Source organism: Ruditapes philippinarum, unplaced genomic scaffold (genome assembly GCF_026571515.1).
Source record: "Ruditapes philippinarum isolate M1 unplaced genomic scaffold, ASM2657151v2 ctg3334_1_1_1_1, whole genome shotgun sequence".
NCBI classification, from domain to species: Eukaryota; Metazoa; Mollusca; class Bivalvia; order Venerida; family Veneridae; genus Ruditapes; species Ruditapes philippinarum.
In genome coordinates this window covers 8,257-34,667 of record NW_026861874.1, presented here as the reverse complement: position 1 = coordinate 34,667, position 26,411 = coordinate 8,257, and the positions used below count along the sequence as shown (strand labels likewise).

The 26,411-nt window shown below is 32.4% G+C and overlaps 1 protein-coding gene across 1 annotated transcript; it reads right to left on the bottom strand.

Annotated features, from left to right (window-relative positions):
* LOC132717217 (uncharacterized) lies at nucleotides 1–26,122 on the bottom strand. Its single transcript, XM_060700644.1, has 4 exons — nucleotides 26,038–26,122; nucleotides 16,396–16,576; nucleotides 13,769–16,157; nucleotides 1–7,519 (listed from the first exon to the last, which is right to left on the bottom strand). Exons 1-3 carry the CDS (start codon nucleotides 26,120–26,122, stop codon nucleotides 13,952–13,954), a joined length of 2,472 nt encoding a protein of 823 aa, XP_060556627.1. The 3' UTR covers nucleotides 1–7,519; nucleotides 13,769–13,951.
* Nucleotides 26,123–26,411: the final 289 nt, after the last annotated feature.

The window sequence follows — 26,411 nt, the reverse complement described above, 5'->3', positions numbered from 1 at the left end:
TAACATTGTGTCAACACTAATTTATTGATTTATTATAGATACTTATCTTAAAACAATCATTATGCAAACATACAAAATCATATGTTTTTATACATAATAATTATGATGATAATAAAATACAGTTAATCTTGGATAAATTATGTCCAGGAAAACACTTATCATTTTTTTTACTCCAGCAACAAAAATTCAATAATTAATTTCCAACCCGAGCTAACGACTCAAGAGGAAAGTACCTTCGCTCAGCAGATAGTACAATTGTTAACTGTTTTTGTACAGTACAACTGTTAACTGTTATGAACAGTACAAATAATAACCTTTTTGTACAATACTGTCCAAGAATCATATTTGTTTCCAGTCTTTCCGAAAACTTTAATTTCAATCATTTGGAAAACAATGTTGTACTTTAAGGTCTGGTAGACAACATGATCCTTTTTCCAACCGTTTATGTTAAAAGAACAAAAGAAAAGTATTCTTGTTTAGTTATATCAAAGTCAATTGTTAATTACCAGATGTTGTTAAAATGATAGTTTCAGTTTGCTGGATCTTTCATTTAGCAGAACAAAACGACTCTAGCTATTTGTTGTAAACAAATCTCCAATGACATTTCCTAATAAGCTTCATTAAACTGGCCAGTGGTAAAACAAGCTATGTCGGCTGGAGGTTGTTCTTATCATTATTTAGAGTATGACAAACAAATTACAGGCTGTCCAGGACCTTCTGACAAAAAATTAGGGCAAATTTTAGGGCAATTTTTAAGAAATTTTAGGGCTAAAATTTAGGAATTTTAGGGTAAATGAAAGAAACTTTAGGGCTCAAATTTGGAATTTTATACTAAATTATGGCCTCAAAAGACCATGATATGGGCTCAATTTTGCATATTTGACACAAAAGTAACTCACAAATAATGCTCTAGTTCGGTTATAGCAAAGGTGTTACCAGTGTTCCATAGTCACCAGTGAATAAATTGATTCACTGGTCAACTGCCTTTAAAAAGAGCTGAAAAACTACATTAAAACATAACTAGAATGAAAAAATTTTCAAAGTTATAAGAATCCAGGAACAACCAATATTCAATTAGTTAAGCTATGATTAGCCAATAAAAATGCAACTTCCTTGGAAACTTTTTATCACAATTTTAAACAGGTGACTATTTTGATATAGTCAAAGTGGTACAATTTTCATTGTTCCATTTAAAACTAACAGTTTCTTATATTTTTCTGATAACATCTGACAATTAATCAAGTAAAGATATAATAAGCCCATAATAAATGGAAGAGGAAGTTATGCTTTAAATTTATTTTAGCTATAAATGCATTTCTTATTTGGTACATTTAAAACAAGTCTTGATCTTTCTTAAAAAACAATAAAAATGATATGACCCACTAGAGTCATTCCCAGGCATATTTAAACTTAAATTCAAACAGCAGGATATACACCTATGAAGAATTTGTTCAAGATAAATCAGGCTACTAAAAATTGTAGAAAATTTCATTGTTCAAGATAAATCAGGCTACTAAAAATTGTAGAAAATTTCATTGTTCAAGATAAATCAGGCTACTAAAAATTGTAGAAAATTTCACAACAGTGTCAGTTTTTTCAATGACTTTCAACAGTTTTTTTTTCCAGATTTTAAAAAAACTTACACTACATGTATATAACATATGTTCAATACATGTTAATGTGTACAAAAAGGGCAGCTGAAGGTGTCACTTCTGAGTATGCTAATTGGGTAGCAAAATGGTTAAAGCATTCAATCATTACTGCCAGTTTACCTTACCCATTTTATAATTACCATAGCAAATATGGAAACTTGTCTAGATCTGCCAGCTGGTATCACTTACATAAGATCTGTTCTACAGTCATCACTTGAAAATAACTTGATTACAAATTAAGACGTTATTAATAAGGACCCCTGCATAAAGTCTGGTGAAATTTAGTGGTGATTTGTGTAAATAGTTGCTTTAAATACACCTAAGACTGAGGTAAATGGTAAAACTCTGTAGCCAATAAAAATATGACTTCCTTGGAAATTTTTTATCACAATTTTAAACAAGTGACTATTTTGATATAGTCAAAGTGGTACAATTTTCATTGTTCCATTTAAAACAAACAGTTTCTTATTATTTTTCTGATAACATCTGACATCAAGTATGGCATTTCTGCAGGAATTGAAGTACAAATGTATATGCAACATGTGACTTATGCAATTTAGTCAGACATGATATCAACTCCACTGACTGCGTTTGAATTTAGGTTGTAGGTTTAGGTTTAGATTGAAACATGGTTGTTTCTGGATATGTTTATCACAAAGGATAAAAAAAATAGGAATTTAAGTGAAAAAATAGGGCATTTTTAGGAATTCCCTTTGAATTTTTCATTTTTTTAGGAATTTTAGCCAAACTGAAAAAAAATAGGATTTTTTAGGAATTTTAGGGACGCTGGACAGCCTGAAATTATATTGTTTTATCAGCATTTAAGAAAAAATATTACACATTTAAGGAGAACTATTAGAGAAAAGTTTATATTATATATTCTTTCTCGTGGTAAAACGTACGGTCTAAATATAACAAGCGATTGAAAGTTTAAACATATTTTATATAATGTTAAGCAGACCAAAACAACTAATTTCATATGGTCCATTCAAAGATTGTTCTTACTGAGTTCCATTAGGTTCTGCCAACTAGGTTTGAGCGCAGGTTAAGGTGTAAAACTTTAAATCAGTTTTCTTGTTGCATGGTAAAAAAAACTAGCTATGAATAAAGAAGCATATAAAGTGATGATTCTATATAGTTTGGTTATAAGTGTCAATAAGGCTGTTTGAAAACCTTAAAATAAAATGACCCTACAGCTCCCATGACACCTGAATATGCTTTTCAGTCTTTTCTTTAAAACAGTGTACTTTGTCTTAACAACTTCATTGCATATCATAATTATATGTTTCGGGGGAAAATAACATCATATATTAGTTACTACAAATTTCAAATGGTCAATCATAGCATCAATTCTCCTTATCATTTACATGAACTTTCAAGGTAAAATCTGTACAGTAAATAATAAAGACAAATGCAAATCCTAAAGTAAATCATGTACACAAATATAGAAATCATATTCATGTAGTAAAACTTATAATAAACACACATATAACTATTATAGATAGTAGCATACAAATACAAAACTGAGAGTAAATCATGTACATAATATATAAGTGTTAAAGTAAAATTATGTACACAAATACAAATCTTATACAATGTAGCAGATAATATGTAGTAACTCAAATACAAATCTTAAAGAAAATCAAGCAAACAACTACACATCTTCTAAAAATCCTGTACACAATACAAATCTTATACAATGTAGCAGATAATATGTAGCAACTCAAATACAAATTTTGAAGAAAATCAAGCAAACAACTACACATCTTCTATAAATCCTGTACACAAATACAAATCTTATACAATGTAGCAGATAAAATGTACACAAATACAAATATTGTTGAAAATTATGTACACAAATACAAATCTTATACAATGTAGCAGATAATATGTAGTAACTCAAATACAAATCTTAAAGAAAATCAAGCAAATAACTAGACATCTTCTATAAATCATGTACACAATACAAATCTTATACAATGTTGCAGATAATATGTACACAAATACAAATATTGTTGAAAATTATGTACACAAATACAAATCTTATACAATGTAGCAGATAATATGAAGTAACTCAAATACAAATCTTAAAGAAAATCAAGCAAACAACTACACATCTTCTATAAATCCTGTACACAATACAAATCTTATACAATGTAGCAGATAATATGTACACAAATACAAATATTGTTGAAAATTATGTACACAAATACAAATCTTCTACAATGTAGCAGATAATATGTAGTAACTCAAATACAAATCTTAAAGAAAATCAAGCAAACAACTACACATCTTCTATAAATCATGTACACAATACAAATCTTATACAATGTAGCAGATAATATGTACACAAATACAAATATTGTTGAAAATTATGTACACAAATACAAATCTTATACAAAGTAGCAGATAATATGTAGTAACTAAAATACAAATCTTAAAGAAAATCAAGCAAACAACTACACATCTTCTATAAATCCTGTACACAAATACAAATCTTATACAATGTAGCAGATAATATGTACACAAATACAAATATTGTTGATAATTATGTACACAAATACAAATCTTATACAATGTAGCAGATAATATGTAGTAACTTAAATACAAATCTTAAAGAAAATCAAGCAAACAACTACACATCTTCCATAAATCATGTACACAAATACAAATCTTATACAATGTAGCAGATAATATGAAGTAACTCAAATACAAATCTTAAAGAAAATCAAGCAAACAACTACACATCTTCTATAAATCATGCACACAATACAAATCTTATACAATGTAGCAGATCAAATGTAGTTACTCAAATACAAATCTTAAAGAAAATCAAGCAAACAACTACACATCTTCTATAAATCATGTACACAATACAAATCTTATACAATGTAGCAGATAATATGTACACAAATACAAATATTGTTGAAAATTATGTACACAATACAAATATTACATTTATCTATGTACACTAATACAAATATTGCATTAAACTATGCCTACAAATATAAATCTTGTAATAAATCATGTATCAAATGCAAATCTTATACAATATTAGAGCTAAAACATATCATTGACATGACATGGTGACAGTACGTTTCTAAGGAATTAGTTTTCAAAAATTCATTTTTCATTTTTGTCATTATATGATTTATGCATAAGACTAGATCTGTGCTAATAATTTGTTTAAGGCCACCTTAAGATTTTTTTCGTGAGACTTTTTGTTAAAATCAACTTTTTTGTTGAAGAGGTGATGTTGTTTAAAGAGCAACAACAAATAAAAGTGCCAAAACCAAATAAAAGTGCCAATAAAAGTACCAACAATAAAACTGTCCTCTGTTTAGATAAAGATATGGTTTCATGTGTCATAGTGTGTCATAGTGGAATGTTTTAGCGCTTGTCACGTTTTCATTCATTTTAGGATTTTTTAAAAAGACAAATGCAGAACTGAACCACATGCATGAGCATTACTTTTGTATAGGTCTAGTAGACAGTACAAGCCTTGTACCTTGCAAGTCATAAAAATGAACTATAAATGTGTTGTAACGCCACGAATGCCCCCACATGCAGCCAGATTTTCAAATGTTATAATAATATTTTTTTTCAAATTTGTTTGCAAAACCATTTTATTTCATTCTTAGTTCTATTCAATGTCAACACAAACCCTTTTATACACAGTTCTATTAAGTGTTAATCTACCTTTTGCAAATTACATATTGCATATTTGTAGCAGAGATAATGATAAGATATTGTGATTTTTTCAAGTTCAAGGGGTGCTACTGTCAAAAACACCGTACCATGACCAAATCATAATTTGGCTTGTATTTTCTGGTAAAATACCAGTGTAACGATGTTGGTAGAACGTCATAATGAGCATGATAATATGCAAATACTTAAGTTGTTGAATGGTGGCCAGTGCGGGGGAATGTAGACAACTGCCAGACCGGAGTTGCCCTACCCACAGATTTCCCAGGCCAAGTCTCGGGACGAGACTTCTCGGAGGGGAAAGTAATGTAACGACGTTGGTAGAACGTCATAATGAGCATGATAATATGCAAATACTTAAGTTGTTGAATTAATAGAAGGGAATAGTTCCCGTATATAAGGACACAAACCACTCTCGGTGGTGAGCTAGCTTTTCACCGACAGGGTTTGTGTGCCTTAAAAACGTTACACCAGCACATGCAATGTCAACCTCAGACATGCATTCTACAAACGTTAGAGCATTTAAACGGAAAATTTCTTTTTCTTTCTTAGTTCAGAAATGCGATTTCAACATTATACATACATAACTTAAAAATGTTTTTTCCAACTTTCAAGAGGGATATTGACCAAAATCATGGAACTATGACCAAATACAGACTTGACCTGCTTATTCCTGTGATTATCTGTAAGTCAAATTTGAGTTGAATGTGACCAACTGTTTGGGAAAATTAATGAACAGAAATTGACAACTTCTTTTTTCCCCAAAAAGTTCAAGGGGCATAACTCTGTCAAAAACTATCGAACCAAATACGAAATTGACCTGAGTATACTTATATCATGTCAATATGTTAAATTTGGGTTCAATGTGTACATAATAAACAAAAACTGAAAAGTTAAAGTGGCATATCTCTGCCAAAAATCATTCAACCGTAATAAACAGTGAAACAAGCAAAATTGTGACATTTGACCTTAAAGGTCAAGGTCATTTATGAACGAAGGTTAGGCTAGTCTACTGAAAGGTTTTGTATGAGTGGTTGTTGTGGCCAAGTATGAAGACTGACAATACACTAAGAACTTAAAAAGTTCTGATCAAGGTACAAGTTTTTGGACGGCAACGCCAACATGACTGTAACAGTTCCTCCTTTTTCTAAAAAAAAAGTTGAGTTAAAACATATAAGAAAACAATACTTTTGTAATTTTGAATAGAAACACAACATGATAAGCTGTTGTATAATACTAGTCACATAAAAAAAACTTCAACATATAAATGAAAATTAATCTTAATTCACTTTGACAAAATATTTTTATATACATGTATTTAAGCTATTTGTAATTATAACACTGATTTTTTTCCATTAACAACTGATAAGCATTAACTATGATTTCAAAGATAACACAAAAATATAACTTTTCACATTTAAGTGGACATTCATGTACATTTTTTAAATGACAGTGACATAATTTTTTTAATTGTCAATTTGAGCTGAAATGACCGTATATTTTTAAAATAAAACTTACTCAATAACTCACTACATACACTCGGTTGGGCAAAATGGTTTTTTTTTAACAATCTAACTTAAAACTATTTTTTGTACAAATATTGACTAGCAGTTCTATATAACATAAATGTATATTTACATATTATACATGAATATAAATAATGCACATACTATACAGTAAAAAATCTATACAAATATATATGTATACATTCACTAAATAAATTTCATGCCTTGAATTGTCTGAGTTGTATATCCATGTTTTAAACAATACAATGACTGCAACTCTCTGGCAATAACTAAGTGTCAGGTACTCATTTAGTTTAACTATTAACTAATCAACTCATAATTGGCTGGAGTCCTAAGTTTGGAAGAGTTATGTTGATATATGCTGTTATATATTTTATAAATAGGCGTATCTTTAAACAGTTGCTGGACGTCATTACACTAGGTGACTTCAGTATTTGTAATTTCATGCAAAATTTCTCCATACATGTACTGTTCATGAATCCGAGGTGACACATTATGTTAGTTTAGGACCCATTTTGTAGTCTATGAATTGTTCATATCATAATTACAGAAAATTCCACATGAATGTCAGTTCTTGGATTAATTGAAGTCTCTTGTGAACCTGCCCATTTCTTGGAAGAAGGAATACACATAATGCTGAAAATACAAAACAAATCAAAGTTTTAAAATAACAATCTTACAATAACCAATGTCAGAAGCATTTTGAGTTGACATACTTATTATCAGGTCTCTCACATATATTTAGAAAGTTGTAAGACATTATAATGCTCTAAAACATGTTTATATTCTGTGAATTTGGTAAAGATTTCGTAGCTTATTTTTGTTATTTTTGTGCAAATAGTTTCTGTAATGTCACATTGAAAGAACAGAGTTTCTTTTTTTCAATTCCATGTACATATGTTTATAAATAGATAAAATAAGAACCCCTAAAGAAAGTCCAACACGGCATAATTGAAAATGTGTCAGGCTCGGTTTGATTGAGCCTGTTCATGGACGGTACTGTAAAGTGCAAACTACCGTCCACACCCCTAGCAGCGGCTTAAGCAGAATGAAACATTTAACATGAAATAGTACAATTTTGAGTTTGTGATATCAAAATTTTCATCATTCAGAGAAAATCTATTACAGCAGTATCTAGGGAGAATTGTGACAAGTTTTGAAAAGTCCAAATTTTATATTAGCCATATTACATGAAAAACAAGAGGGCCACGATGGCCCTAATATCGCTCACCTGAAAATTAATATTTTTATTGACAACAAACAAGTAGTATTGTAATCTAGAAATAAAGCAAATATATATTGAATCTAAACTTGAAGTGATATCACAAAGTTCATATTTATATCTGAAATAGTGCATCATCATCACAGTGTAAAAACAATACTGGTTGCCACTACTAAGGGACAACAATCACTGGTTGCTATGAGAAGTCAGTGCTTGGGAGAGGTCTATCAGATGTACTGCGAATTCACTTATATTCGTGGGCATGAAATTTCGTGGTTTTATCAAAACGGGCATTTTTGTGGGTTCTTAAATTCTTGGATTTATGATTTTTTGTATCATGCCAGAAACCATATCTATATTACCCCATGTTGGCCTACTTTGACTCCATACCTATAATTTGATTATTTGTTGTTGAGACATTATACAAATACAATAATGTACCCCTTAAATTTTAATAACAAAATTTGTGAGATAAATTGTAAATTACACTTTTTAATATGCATGATATTGTATTTTCTATCATCTGTAAATGAGTACATCTTGATGTGTGGAGCTTTAATTGTTAATTATTAAGTAGTGTGTCATGTAATAGCAGTATTGAGATACTGTACTTATAGTTACCTCCCTTTGACTAGAGATTTCCATTATGACTGCATATGAACTTTGGTGATTTTGCTTAATTTTATTGTGTGAGATGTTTTTTTATTACATTTTGTTGGAAAACAAGAGCTGTTGATAGATATGATATTCGAAATATTCAATTAGGTTTCAAAAATCCTTATATTTTGTTGTTTTTTGTTCATAATTTATTGTTATACCTATTGTGATATAGGCTTTACAGGGGCAGCAATTTTACAGCTTTTTTGTTATTTTGTGAAATTTGATAGGTTTTTACCTGTCAAGTATAGATAGATGTTTACTATAAGAATTGTTTTAAATACATTGAGTGGTCAAGTAATATTTGATTCAAGGTGGTAATTGAATACAAATAGCTCATTTCTATGGCATTTAACTTTCTTTTCTGATTAGTGTGTGTAGGAAAAAATGTCACTTCTTCTGTATTATTTGGTGGAATTTGATGATTATTTTACTAAAATGTAGCAAATATATGAAGGGTTATATTTATGTATTGATATTGAATTAAATTTGCTAATTCATGTGTTACCAAAACATTAACAATAGCTGATTTTTTTAATTAAGTGAATTATGGAGTAGATTAAATTGAATGATTATAGAACAATACCATAGAACTACAGCATTTGATAGGTATATTAGGAAAATTGATGTATCATTTTTATTTTCTTAGGGATTTTAATGAGGTATTTGTCTTTAAGATGATAAAGGTTAGTTAGTTAGACTAAAGTATTACTTTATGTAGGTATTCTTATTTAAATCAAAGCAAAAGAAATTTTGTAACACTGGGTTTATTCTGTTAATAATATATAGAGGAAGTTGGCAGTACTTAGGTACATTTTAGATATTTAATGAAGTATGATGGGTTTGTTTTCAGATATTATTGGGAATAGATTATCCTACCCTAATGTTATGGAGTTTCTAATGATTCATATAATTTGGTATTGTCTGATAATAGTAAGTGCACCAAAAGCTTGCAAGCTGGGGTGTACCATCCTTAAATTAATAATTAATAGTTTTAAGTTGATTTCTGTATAATATCAATGTTTTTATAGTTAAAGACATATCTGGTGTCATTAATCATACGGTAATTTAGTATAGAGGTAATCACATATACCAGATCGTATGAGAGTGCTATAAATAGAGGGATAATTAATTAATTGAATTTGATCTGTTACTTTGCATTCTAAAATAAACATTTTCCAAGTCTATTTATTTAAAAGCGAGTTTACAATACATGACCGACTAAATCCAAGATCTGCTGTCTGAATCCTAGATATCAATTTGCTTTTTCTTTGGCATTCAAATTTAGAGTCAATATTACCTCACTCTGCACTGACAACACCTTAAATGTACTGGCCTAAGATTTAAGGAATAAGGTTTGTCAGGGCTTATGATCTAATCTACTGTGGTGATTGTAGAGTTATGGGAGTAATGTGTAGGCGGAACAGCCACAACCAAAGTTTAAGTGTGTTAACTTTTTGGGCTGCCATCAACTCAAGTCTGCCATTTCTTAATTATTTGGGTGTGTGTTATAGAATATACCTCAGTCGGTGATTAAATAAACTTCGCTTTGAGTTAAAGTCTCGACTGACTAAGACCGCCACTCAGCATAATGCATATATTTTACAGGCCACTGTCCTTTGCCAGTAGGTCAGTACTGGCTCAAGAAGGGAGGTCGGCGGGTCCTTAATCTTGGATTTAGCAAAGCAGCATGCTCCAAAATTTGTACTTTCCAGACTTCAATTAAGGTGTCATTAATGGTGGAACAAATATGATAGATGGGGGTATAAAGACCCAGACACTCCCAGCAAATTAAAAGTTCCATAAATTTGATTGTATTTTCATACTTGACCTGTATATGATTTACTTGACCTCTTACGCTTGGGATGTGTATAGATTTACTGACAACACGAGAGGGATTAATATAGTGACACATTTAATATTTGTACATATTTTCCAAAAACCGTCCTGACCTTTACGTTTGTAATTTTGCTTTAAGCAAAATTTATCAACACTGCTTTATAAATATTACAGGGATTGTTAAATGACCCTTTTTTTACAATTATGTTACTTGAGTTTAAGTAAATTGTACCATACATCTCCGAAGCCTGTGAAATATTGAACCCTGTTTAGTATTACAAAGTAACATGAACCATTTAATTTAAAATACTGAATTAACATGTCTTCTGTTTATCACTAATTAAGTCAATAAAGAAAACAGAAACAGAGCATTTAACTTGTTTCTAGTAATTTTATTACAGCTGTATTTGCGGTTCCTTAAAATACAAGAGTCAGATTACTGTAAAAGGGGTCAATTTCCATTAAAGAAATATCGTAAATCTATAAAATTATGAATATAAGGATTTATAACACAAACTAAGGATCATTCCATTGAAGTTCAGTTCAAATCCATCAAGGTGATTCTCGTTTAAAGCAAAAGTGGACAACAAGACACTAGTATGCCAAAAGCTCACCACTGAGCAGAGTGCCCAAGACAAGTGTGCTAAAATATAGATATAGTATTAATGTTAAATTTTTGTTTAATGTTATTGTAATTAAACTTTTATGTAAATTCTAAGTAGAACTAGAAATGTGTCCATAGGACACAGGTGCCCCCCCCCCCACACGCTACTGTTATGTCAATCTTATGACTCTAGGTCAAATATTTTTTGGACGACATGTGCCACAAGTTGAAAACTAAAAACCTTTTACTAAGTAAAAGGCAAGAACTTAACAAATACTGAAAAAATCCACAAGCAAACCCCAAGGTGCACAAGTACACATGCTGACCAACATTCTTGTAAACTTTCAGGCCTACAAGTCAAATACTTTTAGAACTATGCATGAACAAGTTGAAAAATTGCAAATTTATACTACTGTAAGTCAAGGGCAATTACTCTAACAAAACTGAAAAAATCCACATGCAAAGTACCAGGTGCATAGCTTCACCGTGATGTTGATCATTATTCCTGTAATTTAGTGATGATGATCATTATTCCTGTAAAGTTGGTTGATTCTAACTCAAACACTCAAGGAAAAAATAACACAACATAATGAAATGGATTTTCCTAAATCAAGGGCAATAACTATAAATACTGGATAAATCCACAAGCAAAACCCAAGGTGCACAACTACATATGCTGAGCAACATTCCCGTAAGGTTTCATGACTCTTTGTCAAATCCTTTTTGAGTTACATGCGACACAAATTGAACATTGCAAATTTAAACCAAGTCAAGGGCAATAACTCTTAAAATACTAAATAAATCCAGACGAAAATACCAAGGTGCATAACTACACATGCTGATCAACATTCCTGTAAAGTGTCATGATTCTAGGTCAAATCCTTTTTTCAGAGTTACAAGTGACACAAGTTTAAAATTGCAAATTTTTACCAAGTCAAGGGCAATAACTCTTAAAATACTGAATAAATCCACGCAAAAATACCCAGGTGCACAACTGCACATGCTGATCAACATTCCTGTTAAAATCATGACTCTAGGTCAAATACTTTTGAGTTACATGCGACAAAAAAGAGAACGGACGGACGGATAGACAAAAAGACGGATGGACGGACAAGGGTAAATCTAAATGACCCCCCTAAATTCGGGGCACAAAAAGGCGCATAATTCTTTCAAAATGTTTGACAGAGTCACTTCCTCCTGTGTACAAGTTGGGAGAATGATGGTTAAAACAAGTGTGCAAAGTTTTAAAGACATATGTCAATGGACTTTGAAAATATTTAAGGTGGTACGCAAACTTTGATGTAAATTCTAAGTCTAAAAGGGGGCATAATTCTGTCAAAAAGCTTGATTGAGTTACCTCCTCTAGTGTACATATTGGGGGCTTAATTGTGAACAAGTGTGCAAAATTTCAAAGCTATTTGTCAATGAACTTTGACAATATTTGAGGTGTACACAAACATTTATGTAATTTCTAATTAGAAAAATGGGCATTATTCTGTCAAAATGCTTGACAGAGTGACTACCTCCTGTTTACAGATTGGGGGCATGATGGTTAACAAGTGTGCAAAGTTTCAAAGCCATATGTCAATGGACTATGAAAATATTTGAGGTGGTATGCAAACTTTAATGTACATTTTAAGTCGAAAAGGGGGCATAATTCTATAAAAAAAAGCTTGATAGAGTTACCTCCTCTGGTGTACAGATTGGGGGCTTGATTGTGAACACGTGTGCAAAGTTTCGAAGCCATATGTCAATGGACTTTGAAAATATTTGAGGTGGTATGCAAACTTTAATGTAAATTTTAAGTCGAAAAAGGGGGCATAATTCTATCAAAAAGCTTGATAGAGTTACCTCCTCTGGTGTACAGATTGGGGGCTTGATTGTGAACACGTGTGCAAAGTTTCGAAGCCATATATGTCAATGGACTTTGAAAATATTTGAGGTGGTACGCAAACATGAACGTAAATTCTAAGTAGAAAAGGGAGCATATTTTTGCCAAACTACTTGATAGAGCTACCTCCTCTTATTTACAGGTTGGGGCAGAATGGTGAACACGTGTGCAAACTTTAGCATAAGTGGTTATGCCGACGCAGAATGGTGAACACGTGTGCAAACTTTAGCATTTATAAGTGGTTATGCCGACGCAGAATGGTGAACACGTGTGCAAACTTTAGCATTTATAAGTGGTTATGCCGACGCAGAATGGTGAACACGTGTGCAAACTTTAGCATTTATAAGTGGTTATGCCGACGCAGAATGGTGAACACGTGTGCAAACTTTAGCATTTATAAGTGGTTATGCCGACGCAGAATGGTGAACACGTGTGCAAACTTTAGCATAAGTGGTTATGCCGACGCAGACCCCAAGTTCTTGGTACTAGGATAAATCTTCTTCTTCAAATACTCATGCTACGAGTTGCCCAAAAGGTAACAAGTTGACCAAGGCTGATTTTGCATGACATGCTTTATAGTAATGCTAATATTGCTTCCAGGCCCAGGAGCATCAATGTATATGCCACATATTACTGTTATAAAGTGCATGTAAAGAAATAAACAACACTTACATCTAAAATTAATCCACATTTGTTGTCCCAGTAAGAAAATCCTCAGTTTCCATTCACATCACATTGTTATGAACAGCAAAGTATTGATTAAATGTCAGACTTAAAATAAGAAATGATGTCTATTTCACCTGTCACTTGTCTCATAATCTATTTATAAATTGTTTCTCCCAAGTTCATTTAAGGTTACTCAGTACTTGTTGTTGTTCTTTTAAACCCAAACGCATACTCTCCAGACTCCAAAGTGTCATCATAGGTGACCACAAAATTGTCTGATTGTTTTATAAATGTTTTAAAGTTTTCAAATTCTGTTTCTGGTTTTATATCACAACCTGCTATATATACTGTCACTGTATGTGGTAATTTGTTTATAACAGTAATGAGATCATGTAACACTGAACAAGACATTGTTATATCCCGCAAGAGAACACGTTCAATATTGATCATTTGAGGTGACAGTGTTAATGATCTTTCACCTAGATTCATTCTCAACAACAAAACATCTTTCACATGATATAACAATGATAATGTTTGTAACATTGTTTCTATGTCACTGGAAGATTTTAGATAACCACACAAAAATGTTTGTAGTTTACCGGCTGCTGGTAGTTGACTGAGACAAGATGACACAACACCAGGATTATATAATTCACCTACCTCACAAACCTCTAACAACGATACATCCACGTTTAATTGTGACACACTTATATTGTACAATCCTAAACATCTTAGTTGTGAATGTTGAGACAGGTCAAGGTTGAATCCCCTACATGAAGTACTATGATCACTACAGTATAAATTGCTCAATGATATTTCTTTCATTGATTTTTTACTAGTGAGGAAATTTAACAATGTCTCCATTACCTCGTGGGTCATAGTGAAACAGTCTATACATAAACACTCCAGGTGTTGTAATTTTACCAGTTGTCCATTTATCTCTGCAGACAGCAGGCAATATTTTCCTACAAATTCATGATTTTCCCATTTACTTGATCTCACAGTTAAACATTTCAAAGGCTTCAATAACAAGCTCATTATTTCCTCTTCTACAATTTCACCAATATAGTATAATTTCTCTATATGTGGAAGGTCAGAGAGTATAAACAAACTGATAATTTTTTGTAGACTACAAACACCTTTATTTTCTATCATTATTGATTTTATGTTTTCTTTATTTTGGTGACACAGATGTTGTAATTGTTTGAAGTAGTTTTCTTGTTTACATTTTTCATTAATGAAGAAATCTTGTAAACACAATTTTAGGTCTTTGTTTTCCTGGCTTTCTTTGGAACAAGAAATGTACATGTCTTGTGTGTCTTGTAATGGCTTAATGTACATTTCTTCATAACCTGTCAAAGTTCTGTATTTGCTTGTTTTTTCATCATTGTTTATCACAGGCATCAAATCACTTGATATTGTAGACATTAATTTAGGGTTCATGTTAATAATAAAGACAAACACTTTTGACATGTCTAGAATATTTTGTAAACAGTTGCACTCTTCAAAAATGATTTGTTGAACTTCACTTGTATTTTGAAAACTTATAAATATTGCTGAAAAGTATTCCTGCACTGTTTTATGTGAAAATGAGATTTTAGAATTTTCATTTATTAATGTTTTTACTTTACTTTCTGATAATATTCCTGATAGACAGCTTGATTTCAAATCTTCTTGGTTAAGATATTTTTCTGCAACATTTTCATCAAAAACTAATGTGTGCTCTTTTTTCTTACTGAATAATGTATTAAAAGCTAGTTTCCCAATGGTCACCAGAAACGTGTAGTAACGACAGAAATGTTGATGTTTTCTGAAACATTCTGGAACATTACTAGGGGATGTTTCACATGATGAATGAAACATTCCATGTAACTTTTCTGTTCTAGATAGAAGGAGCTGTATAATGCCTGTATATAATTCTACTGCGGAATTTCCTATTGGAATTTTTGCAATCCATAAACATATAAGATATAGCAACAGGAGAGGGGTGGATTCCATATCATCAAGGTCATGGTTTCTAATTTCCTCTTCAAATCTACAAACTTCATTGATCAGTTTTTCTTCTTCAATGTTGCCTTTCAATATTTTCATTGCGTTTAGGTTAAACTGCCTTACATTTTGTTTATCTAGTTTAACTAGCTCCACTGTTTTGTCTACTTGATTAGTCTTCAAGTTTGAGACTCCAAGCTTCCATGGCCGGGTCGTTGTTAGGATTACACACTTTTCACGTGCATACCGATGCGGAATACTTTTTGGAAGTCTTGAACAATCGTTGTCAGGATGAAACCATTCATCAAGTCCATCTAGTAAAACAAGACATTTTTCATTGCGTAAAATGTCATTTAAAAGAGTTTTTGGTATTTCAGATTTACAACGAAGATTATTTATGATTTGGCTGTTCAATCATGTTGTCAACATCACATTCTGTATCTACGTCTCTCAATAGCACTAGAAATAAAAACTCAAAGCCAGATATTGCCTCCAATTCTTCTTTTTTAAAATGGTTATAATTTTCATCCATTTTATGAGATTGACACCATGTTATAGCGAGATATTTTGAAAATGCTGTTTTCCCAAATCCAGCGACCGCTGATAAATATATTTCCCTTGGAACTTTTCTACCCGATTTAAACAGGTCCTGTAACGACTTGACTCTAGTTGTTTCTTTCCTTCCACCTGGAAGATTCGTCTGTATGTCAATTTCTGGCATAATGTAGAACCCAGCTAGAGGGGTATGGAAATCATCTGTGAGTGGTGAAAGTGGAACTGTACTCTGATAGGTGTTGTACCATGCTATAAGTTCATCCTTCAGATCTGAAATAGAAATAATTGACATATTAGTATTGTTCATTCAGGTGATGAAATAAAAACAAACAAACACTGATATGATTAATTAATTATAAAGGTGTCAGTGTGTACATATATATCGTAATACATGCATATAAAATGCAATTAGCCTCACTAAAAAGAAAAGCCAACAAAAATCGTTCAGAAGCAAAATTTCAAAAAAGTTGTGTTTTTTTTAATTATTCCTTAAAATTACTTTATATTAGTTTCTAATAGAAATAGGACATACAAAAATGTTGAAATTGATACCAATTGTATTCGTCTGCATTTTTTAACTATTAAAAAAAGCAGACGAACACACTTTTTAATAATTTCACGGATTTATATAAATCCTTGATAATTTGTAGGAAATATTTTACTGAAAATCATACAAAATGTCTCAAATATACCTCTTTTACTGTTTCACTGAGCATCTCACTTCATATTTTACTCTATGCAATTTTTCTATAACAAAAAGTCAACTTTTGGTTGCCTCGGTCGTTACTAAATTTGAAATGCACTGACAACTGTAATGAACATTAAACTATAAATAGTAACCAGGTGTCATGGACTGGCAAAATATATCTATGGAGCGCCATAACTGCCTTATAGCCTGGGCACGGTACTTAACATTTATCAAAAAAATATATAATAATTATATAAAAATCATACATGAATGAGATTTCTCTTCTTTTTAATAAGTGATCCTTTTCCAAAACTGTCGAATTCTATTTCAAGATACATGTATTCAATAAAATTGTCTTTTATTTTTAAAACTATTTCTATTGTCAGCCATTTTGGCAATCGGAACATCCTCGGCTATAATCAATTATAACCTCGGAGTAAATTCGGATTGAAAGTAGTTATACCACGTTGTTTCAGATGTAAACAGAAACAGAGAGTGTTATCTTCATATTCTCTCTATTTTGACATCCAAAGAAAAATATAGTTTGTTTCGGTACAATAATGATTGAAAATATGTTTGAAAGCCATTTTGAATTTCAAAATGCCCACTGGGGTACAATTTAAACAAATCCGACTAAATGTCAACAGGTTGGTATTTTGTACTTTCGGTTTCTACAATCATAATAATAAATATATAAATAATGTATTGTTTGCATTTTGTTTCTATGAATTCACATATTTTAGGTGGACTTTTACTTAAGCTAGTGCTAGGGGCCTGCAATATTTTCAATTTTTGGGCCGTTTTTGGGGTTTTCTTTAGGGTTCTTTTTTCTCTCTTTTTACTCGATTTTGGGAAAAATTTTGTAAAAAAACCCCGGGGGACCCATTAAAAAATTTTTAAAATTTTAAATGTTTTTTTCGAAGAAAGAACAAAATGAGTTTTCCGTTCTGTGTATTCTACAATTGTTTTTCGAGGTTTACCCAAAGATTAACTTTTGCGTTTCCCCTTTGGGGGGGATTTCAGAGGTTACCCCGGGGCATCAGGGGGGTTCTTCCCAAAAAGGGCAAGATAAAACCAAGAGGGGTTTAAAAAATTTTAAAATTTAATGTGAAAAAAAATCCAAAAACAGTTAACGGGACTATAAAATTCAAGTTTTTACGAAAAAAGGGAATTTTCCCTATATTGGTTTTAATTACTTTTAGTAAAAAATTTAAAGGGATAGGGAAAGTCAAATATAAAGTTTTAACCCAAAGTTTTTTCTCCCCGAATTTTATTTTCAAAAAAATTTGGGAATTTATTGGCGTTGCGGGTGTTAGTTTTATTTTTGACATTTTTAAAAATTAATACCCCATTGCCCCCATTTTTTAAATTTTTCAAACGGGAAAGACGAGGCTTTTAAAAATTTGATATTACACGGGTTTTTGGTATTTACAAGGGCGGCCATCCGTCTATATAAAAAAAAAGGGGAAAAATTTTAAAAAGTCTAAAACCCTGATTTCATGGGGGAAAACCCGAGTTTTTATACATACTTTTAAATTTAGGTGGATCTTTTAGTTAAATTTGCCTGATTTGAAAAATTTAAAAAATTTACTGTTGTTTTTGGGGTTGTTGGTTGATGTTTTTGGGTAAAATTTGCTTTTTAAATTTAGTTTTATTTTTCTTTTTCTTTTTTTATTTTGTGCTTTTTTTTTTTTGATAAAATGGCAGGGGGGTCATTTTTATCCCATGGTTCATGCCATTTTGTTTAAGGTTTGATGTATTTTTTGATAGTTTTGTTTAAATTGGTTCCCGAGAAAGGGTTTTCCCGGGCTTTTAATCGGTTATCTTTTTGGTTAATTGTGGTAGATAGTGATTTTTAACTTTTTTAGATTGTTGCTGTGATTTTAAATATTGGTTCTTTTTTCTGTATATTTTTCCCAAATGCCTCCCCTTTCACCAAAACAAAGCTTAAGATTAAAAAAAACCCCATGACCATAAAGAAAAACAATTCCCATATCAAAACCCCCTTTCACTTTTATATTAAAAGGGACATCCCATCTTTTTTTAAAATTTCGATCACCTTTTTAAAAAATTTTTCAGCAAACATTATGTTTTATAACATCACCATCTATTCAAAACCGGACATCACCATATATGAAAACGATAGCACCATTATCCAAACGACAGCACCATATAACGATATATATATCACCATACGACCATAACGACATCATACATTAACAAAATCACAACATATTATCACTTTAGAATATGTATATAGGAGGCGGCTAGGGCGTTCCATAAATTTTTTATCTTTTTTGGAGGTTAGAAAGAATCTCGGCCGTGTATAATCTGGTTACGGTGACACAAAAGGGAAATGTGTGTGCGTTTTTTTATCTCATGAGCACCAGACACGATGTTGTGGCCACGAACTACTTACTCGTGGCCACTAGTTACTTAGTCGTAGGCAGGAGATAATTTAGTCGAGGGAACGTGATACTATGTCGTGGCCACGAGTTACTAAGTCTTTTTTTTACGGATAATTAAGTCGTGCGCACACGAGATAAATCAAAGCACAGAAGGCGCTGAATTTGTTTGGGTCTCAGAATGTAAGAAAGGTACAGGTTGTGAGATTATATGTATAGTGCCACCAATGCTTACCAGCGTTTAATTGTAGTTAAATTGGCTATTAAGACTGATTGCAACACTGATATTCAATCCAATGTTTATTTGACTTAAACAATTTGAAAAAAAAAATGCAGTTGCCTTTACTGGGATTTGAAACTCCCAGGCCACTCGCTTCCTAAGCTGAGCGTGAAAACCCTTCAGCCACGGTGAATTTATATGTGAAACGGCATGAAGAAAACCATTATTATTCGATCTAAAATTAGGGCTTGTAACGGACTTTTACTGTTGTTTAACACAGATGTAAATAATCCTGGAGCTTACTATAAGCATGTATATTTATGAAGAATCAAAGGGCTGCAAAGTTCTGTGGTATTTTCTGATCTTTGCAATCTAAACTCGTACTGTATATCTGTATGTATTTTCTATGGAAAACAGAATTAATGCATTTATTCCATCTTGCTTTATGATATCGGAACTTACATTATGCTTGCTTCTATACTTCTTTATGACAATGAAAACCTGCGTTTGCTGAATTCAATCATGCCTTATGATTACTGAATGCACTTTCAATGTAATTGCAACCTTGTGTGTTCCCTACTAAAACATCAAACTCACATATTTTAATATGCTATAATGTTTAATTGCATCTTTTTTTAAGGGCAACGTATTTTTTTTTGGGTGTTTAAGAAACATTCTTTTTAACATATATTAACAGGGTATTTGTATTTTTAAATTTGTATAAATCTGCCATTTTAATTTTGTCGACATTTGTAAAAATTAAACTTTTCTTTTGACCCAATAATTGGCTGATTTGATTTTGTTTTTTGCATTCCCTGTTTCCCAATTTTATTAAAGGGATTAAAATAAAATTTCAATACATGATCACTGCGATCAAAAACAAAGATGAAAGATAACGATATTAAAAGTCGCATGGGGCCCGTACGCACTAAAATTTGGCAGAAACCCATAATGCTTTTTTGAATAATTTTTTTTTCATTTTTTTATGACAGCAGGGTCGCTTTGTCGGTACATCCGTTTTTTTCCCGGATGACCCCTTTATTTTGGCAAAGTTAGGGCCCACTTTTATAGGGGCGTATACAGAACAGTGTTAGTTGGAGACTGACATGTAAATTTACTGAAAAAACATGAGAACACGATGCGACAGACGAAAATTGCGTGTTTTTTGAAGATTCCGCCAGCATGTGGAAAAAAAAGTTATATATGTCTCTAATAACTCATCCTAAAAGTGGCAACTCACCTCTTATACAATTGTTTACACTTCTTTTGAGCGTGTGTGATAAGTGAAAATGAATTTTATAAAACTTAAGGTGGCACAAAGGTGACATGTGTGTGTTTTTATTTATCTCCCCGTGCGCACGAGATACTGTGTCTGGCCACGGGTTATACTAAGTCGTGGCCACGAGATAGTTAAGTCGTGGGAACGAGATACTATGTTGTGGCCACGAGTTACTAAGTCGTGGCAACCAGGGTAATTAAGTCGTGGGAGCGAGATAACTTAGTCGTGGCCACGAGTTACTAAGTCGTGGCCACGAGATAAATAAGTCGTTGGAACAAGTAACTATGTCGTGGCCATGAGAAAGTTTAGTCGTGGCCACGAGAAAGTTAAGTCGTGCGAACGAGATAAATAACCAATCAAATTACACTATTTATATGAATTTTCCTAACAAGGATGCCCCTACTTTCACTTGCCCCGTAAAAAGTGCCATTTATACAAGTTATTGATTGGTCAAAGATTTAGCGTCACTGTGACCCTGATTTTCTGACCAAATTTGCCTAAACAATTATTAGTGTCATCTACTGATCTTTTTTAGGTTATATAAAACTACGGCTTATTCTTTCTAAATTATTCATCAAACAAGGATTTTACATGAAGTGTCATGTTTATTCTGACCTGTGACCTCAAAACATCCTTATAGGAATATCTGCTGTTCCATGGGCAATGTCCCTTCCCAGGACTAAAGTCCCTCTCAAGTATACTAGTAAACAATGTTAACAGGCCTTTGTACGTACAAAATGACCCATTCATCATTAGAAATTGTCCCAACAAAGGGCCTATAACTTAGTCAAAATTAATGTCTGATTTATGGGCCATAAATGATTCTAAAGACATGTATTTAAGTTCAAAGTGAACACTTTCAGTATTTTCAAAGATTAATGTTGCACGTTAAATCTTTAAACAGAAATTTTCTAAGTTTAAAAACTCATGGTGTAATCTTATTTAATTATCTCGTCTGCACGACTTAGATATCTCGTTCCCACGAACTTAAAACGACTTAGTAACTCGTGGCCGTGACATAGTATCTCGTGGCTACGATATAGTATCTCGTTCCCACGACTTAACTATCTTCGTGGCCACGACTTAGTAACTCGTGGCCACGACTTAGTAACTCGTGGCCACGAAACAGTATCTCGTGCGCACGAGATAAATAAAAACACACACATGTCATTTAGTAACTCGTGGCCACGACTTAGTACAGTACAAACTTGATTTTTTTTTTTTTGTAAAATAAAATAAATATAATTTTGCTTCACACAAACATTGTGCTTTAAATTAATTTACGCCTGTAAGTGGGCAGTATGAATATTCATGTATAGTGTTATTACAAAAAATATATATAGAAGTTATTTAAATAAAACATATTTAGTAAGAATTTTATAGATTTCAATAAATTTCTGTGGTAAAAATATATTACTGAAGCACAAATGTATGTGAATGTGGTTGTGTGTGCGGTTGTCTGATCTATAATCAGACACACATATGCCCAACATTTGTAATTGACTATGCACATGTCACAAAAATAAACAACTTCCTTCTTTTCCCTATTATACATGTATATTTTAATGTGTTACACACCTATTTGCCAACTATTAGTGACTCTGAGACCATTTATTAAGTTAAAAGGCCAATTAATACGTTTTGCTTTTAATGTCCAAGTCATTAGATTTAAAGACCTTCGCAATCGCAGTACCTAGGCAGGTGCTTAACAACTGGATGACAGCATCAAGTTATATGTTTTTGATAAGGAGTACACTATGACCACTATTGCATGAAACTTTACACGTATATATTCCATCCCAGCTCATCAACGTATCTTTAGGGGTAGGTGCAGCCCTTAAGCAAAGCCTGAATCCGCCACTGTACGTATAACTGCCCCTTTGAATAACTGTTTACGAGCATATTTTTTTCTATTAGACTGTATACATATACATGTATAAAATTATATTACATAATCCTTACAACTTGTATTTATATTCTTTCCACACTGCAATTTATGTATTAAGGGCTTGGTACGTATTTGATAGCATTGTCGCCCTCTGTATTTTAACGTATAACCACGATGGCCCTAACGGTATTCCGTAATATATACATGTACGGAAAATTCCGATGATAGGCGGAATCATGGAAAAAAATCCGTTGATATCGATAACAGAGTTTCTCGCCCCCTTAACAGTTCACAAATCGCTAGACATTGTTTAAATTGTTTATCATAATGTAAGATGATCAAACATAATCCACAAAAGCCTCAGACACCGAGCTTTATTAAGCATAAACACTGAATAATGGATATAAAAGCGAAAGCTAATAGTAATCACGCCATGCGAAGCTGTAAATCAAATAAGTCACATTTTTAACAAAATCCATCAGGGAACAAAAAATAGTCAATTTTAAATGACTTCTACATAAAAGTAATACAAAAAAACTAAACCGTAAAAGTTTGTTATAGAAGCATGAAGAAAGGTAGCTTATACATAAGGTATAAGACGTTAACATTTTAGTATTCCAAATGGCCTGTTCCAGTTTAATAGTTTATCACTCAATTTGAAAGAATTTGGTCACTACGAAATGTTTGAATGAAAATAATGAAAAATGGAATCCAGAATAATGCAACGTTTAAATATCCTCCCCTCCCCCCTTTTTTTTAAATGCCAAGATGGAATCCCAATCTAATGCAGAGTTCATAATGTCATGTAGCAAGATTGAATTAAGGGCATATGCAATTCCCAAATGTCATTCAAGCAAGATGGAATCAAGCATAATGCAAGTTCCCAATGTCATTCAGCAAGGGATGGAATTAAGAATATGCAAAGTTTTCAATGTCATCAAGCAAGATTAGAATAAATCATTAATTCTGTTTCCAAATTTTTTCCTGTATAAGATTTATTTTTATGTATTATAATTCATTTTGCTGGGCACCCAGAGTTTGAACATACGGAATTTCTAAATAACTTAGAGTTGCATCAAAAATCATTTTATGTTCATTTTTTACGACAGCCACACTTTATCCTTGCATATCATGGCTACTTCCTTTTAACAAAGACACTTAAAAAGAATTAAAAAAAAAAAGTTTCCTCGACTGGGATTTGAACTCTAGACCTCTCACTCACTAAGCGAGCGCGTTACCCCTGCACCACGGAGAAGTTATACAAAACAACCGACTGAATAACATCAAGTCATTCTAAAATTTAGAACTTCCATTGTATTTCGGGTTTGGTAATCCTTATTAACTTCGAAGTTATTTTGTTCAGGATAAACCTGTTGTTTAAAATTGAAGTAAATTGAATTTAGCGAAAATCTTCTCGCATGTAGAATCTATATATTCCACTCCTCGGTTTGTGTATATGTATTCGTAATCGACATCGCTAAAAATAGTATTTTCATTGATAAAAATCATATTCATCCGCGTAATTTGTGATTGTGCATTATTTGACAATTCTATAAGCCAACGCTATTTTTTAAACTTTGAATTTGCGTTGTAATTTGTTGGATACTTTGTAAAAAAATAAAAATATTTTCTTTCTTTTAAATCGCTAGTTTAAAGCTGTTTTGAGAAATTATTTGTTTTTTAGGTTTTGTCGTAAACTTCTGTGTCAGAGATTTGAATGTCCGCTTTTGTTTAACTTTATTTTCGATCAGGAAAATACAATAAAACAATATTAGAAATATTCGACCATTCGGGAAATTATTTTGCTTGAATATAGATTTGCCTGTTCTTTGGACCATCTTTAAACGTCAGTGATCTCCCTTGAATTTTTCGGGCGTTAGTGTTACATATAAAGGGAAAAGTAACCGCTTTCAAAAAAGTGGACTACTTTCGGCATTTGCAATTAACAGCATTAGACTCTGAAATTTCGCTACCATTATTTGTTTGGTCTGACGACCCAAACAAATAAAAACCAATCAGATTACACGATTTATATAAATTTTCCTAGTGCTATAGCCGGTGCTTGGGGGGGTGAGAGATGTTGCACTTATTCATTATCCCTCATGTGCAGACTCAATCATACCGAGTCTGCATTTTTCATGTAATTCTGTTGTGATTAATGCTTCCGGGGGATCACTTTGTTTTCAAAATTTTTATACTTCACAACAGCAGGTGTCAAGTGCTGTGTGGCAGCTGTAAAAAGTTGCCCCGTAATTTACTTCAGTGTTGTTATATTTTTCTGGTCCTTCGGGATCATTGATGCCAGAACTATTAAGTGTTGAGAAATGAGTACAGCTCAAGCCGGTGCTGGGGGGCGTGAGGGATTTGTTTGCACTTACTCATTATCCCCATGTTACAGACTTACAATCAAAAACCGAGTCTGCTTTTTTCTTTATTACGTTGCTGATCAATGTTTCCCCGGGGGCCCCATTTTTTCCCAGTTTTTTATTTATTTTTATCCCCCGGGACTTAGTATTTTGGGGCCACGAATAGTTTTCTTTGCCCGGGTTTAAAAATCATCTGGGGCCCACGACTTAGTAACCCCCGTGCCCAACGAAAAAAGTTCTCGGCACAGTATATGATAAAAACCCACATACACAAAAGTCATTCAAATTTGTCCCAACCGTATTGGTTAATCGTTGTGCGAAATTTTTAAAGTTGTAAAATTGATGAAAAAAAGGAAAAAAGCCTTTAAATAAATATTTTGTTAAAAGCAAATTACCCCATTGCTTTTTGGAGTTTTTCTCTTTTTCCAACAAACAAAATCCCAATTACTTAAAAGTTACTGAGGGAAATGGGGAATTTTTCTACGATCTAAATGCAGTATATGACCCAAACTATTACGGTTATGTTGCCACTGTACAGTTCAGATAAAGCAACAACTACAGGACAGGGTGCTCAAGGCCGTGCTGTTAAGTGTATGCCTTCGAGCCACTTGTCGTTCATCCAGAAAGTTCGAATACCGCCAGGGACTTTGGATTCTTTCACAAGACAAGCTATCCAACTAGCTTTTGATACGTCGATGATTCTACTAAGGTGCCCGCTTGTGCCTGAAATAATGCGCACAGGGACACGTGAGGTCCCATGTAGCAGTAAAGCAGAAAACTCGCCATATGACATTTAAAGTTTCGATGTGACTTTAAAAGCAACCCTAAGAAGATAAACAACTGCTGTGGATATGTTACAAATATGTTACTAGTATGGTACAATACCGTTTGAATCAATTACAACTAGAACTGCCATTCCCATGGCGTGAGTATCCCCGCATACCGCTTTGGCAGAATCAACAGTGGTCATTTAGAGCTTAAGGAAAACCCCCCTGCCAAATCTGAGGTTAGTAAGCCAGTGCATTGCTAAGTGATGTATTCTACATGATTTTAGTGGCAAAGATCAGAGTTACCTTTGCCTTTGACTGCATGACTTGAATACCCCATTCATACAGCTTTGCCTTGGGGTGTTTTATAATAAATATATGAGAACATAATTATATGCTTCAAATGTGGAAAAAAGTCAAAATCAATACACTCACTGTGGACAAGCATTTTTAAGCATTTGAGCAGACTAGCTTATAGTTGTAAAGGCCCCG

Bases quoted from the DNA above. Each gene is read 5' to 3' on its own strand.
- LOC132717217 (XM_060700644.1), bottom strand. From the start codon at position 26,122: ATGACCACTGTTGATTCTGCCAAAGCGGTATGCGGGGATACTCACGCC. The intron at 16,577-26,037 runs GTATTGTACCAT...TTTCTATTTCAG, and splicing joins AGTTGTAATTGATTCAAACG to ATCTGAAGGATGAACTTATA. The intron at 16,158-16,395 runs GTTTAAATCGGG...ATGATTGAACAG, and splicing joins GTCAAGTCGTTACAGGACCT to CCAAATCATAAATAATCTTC.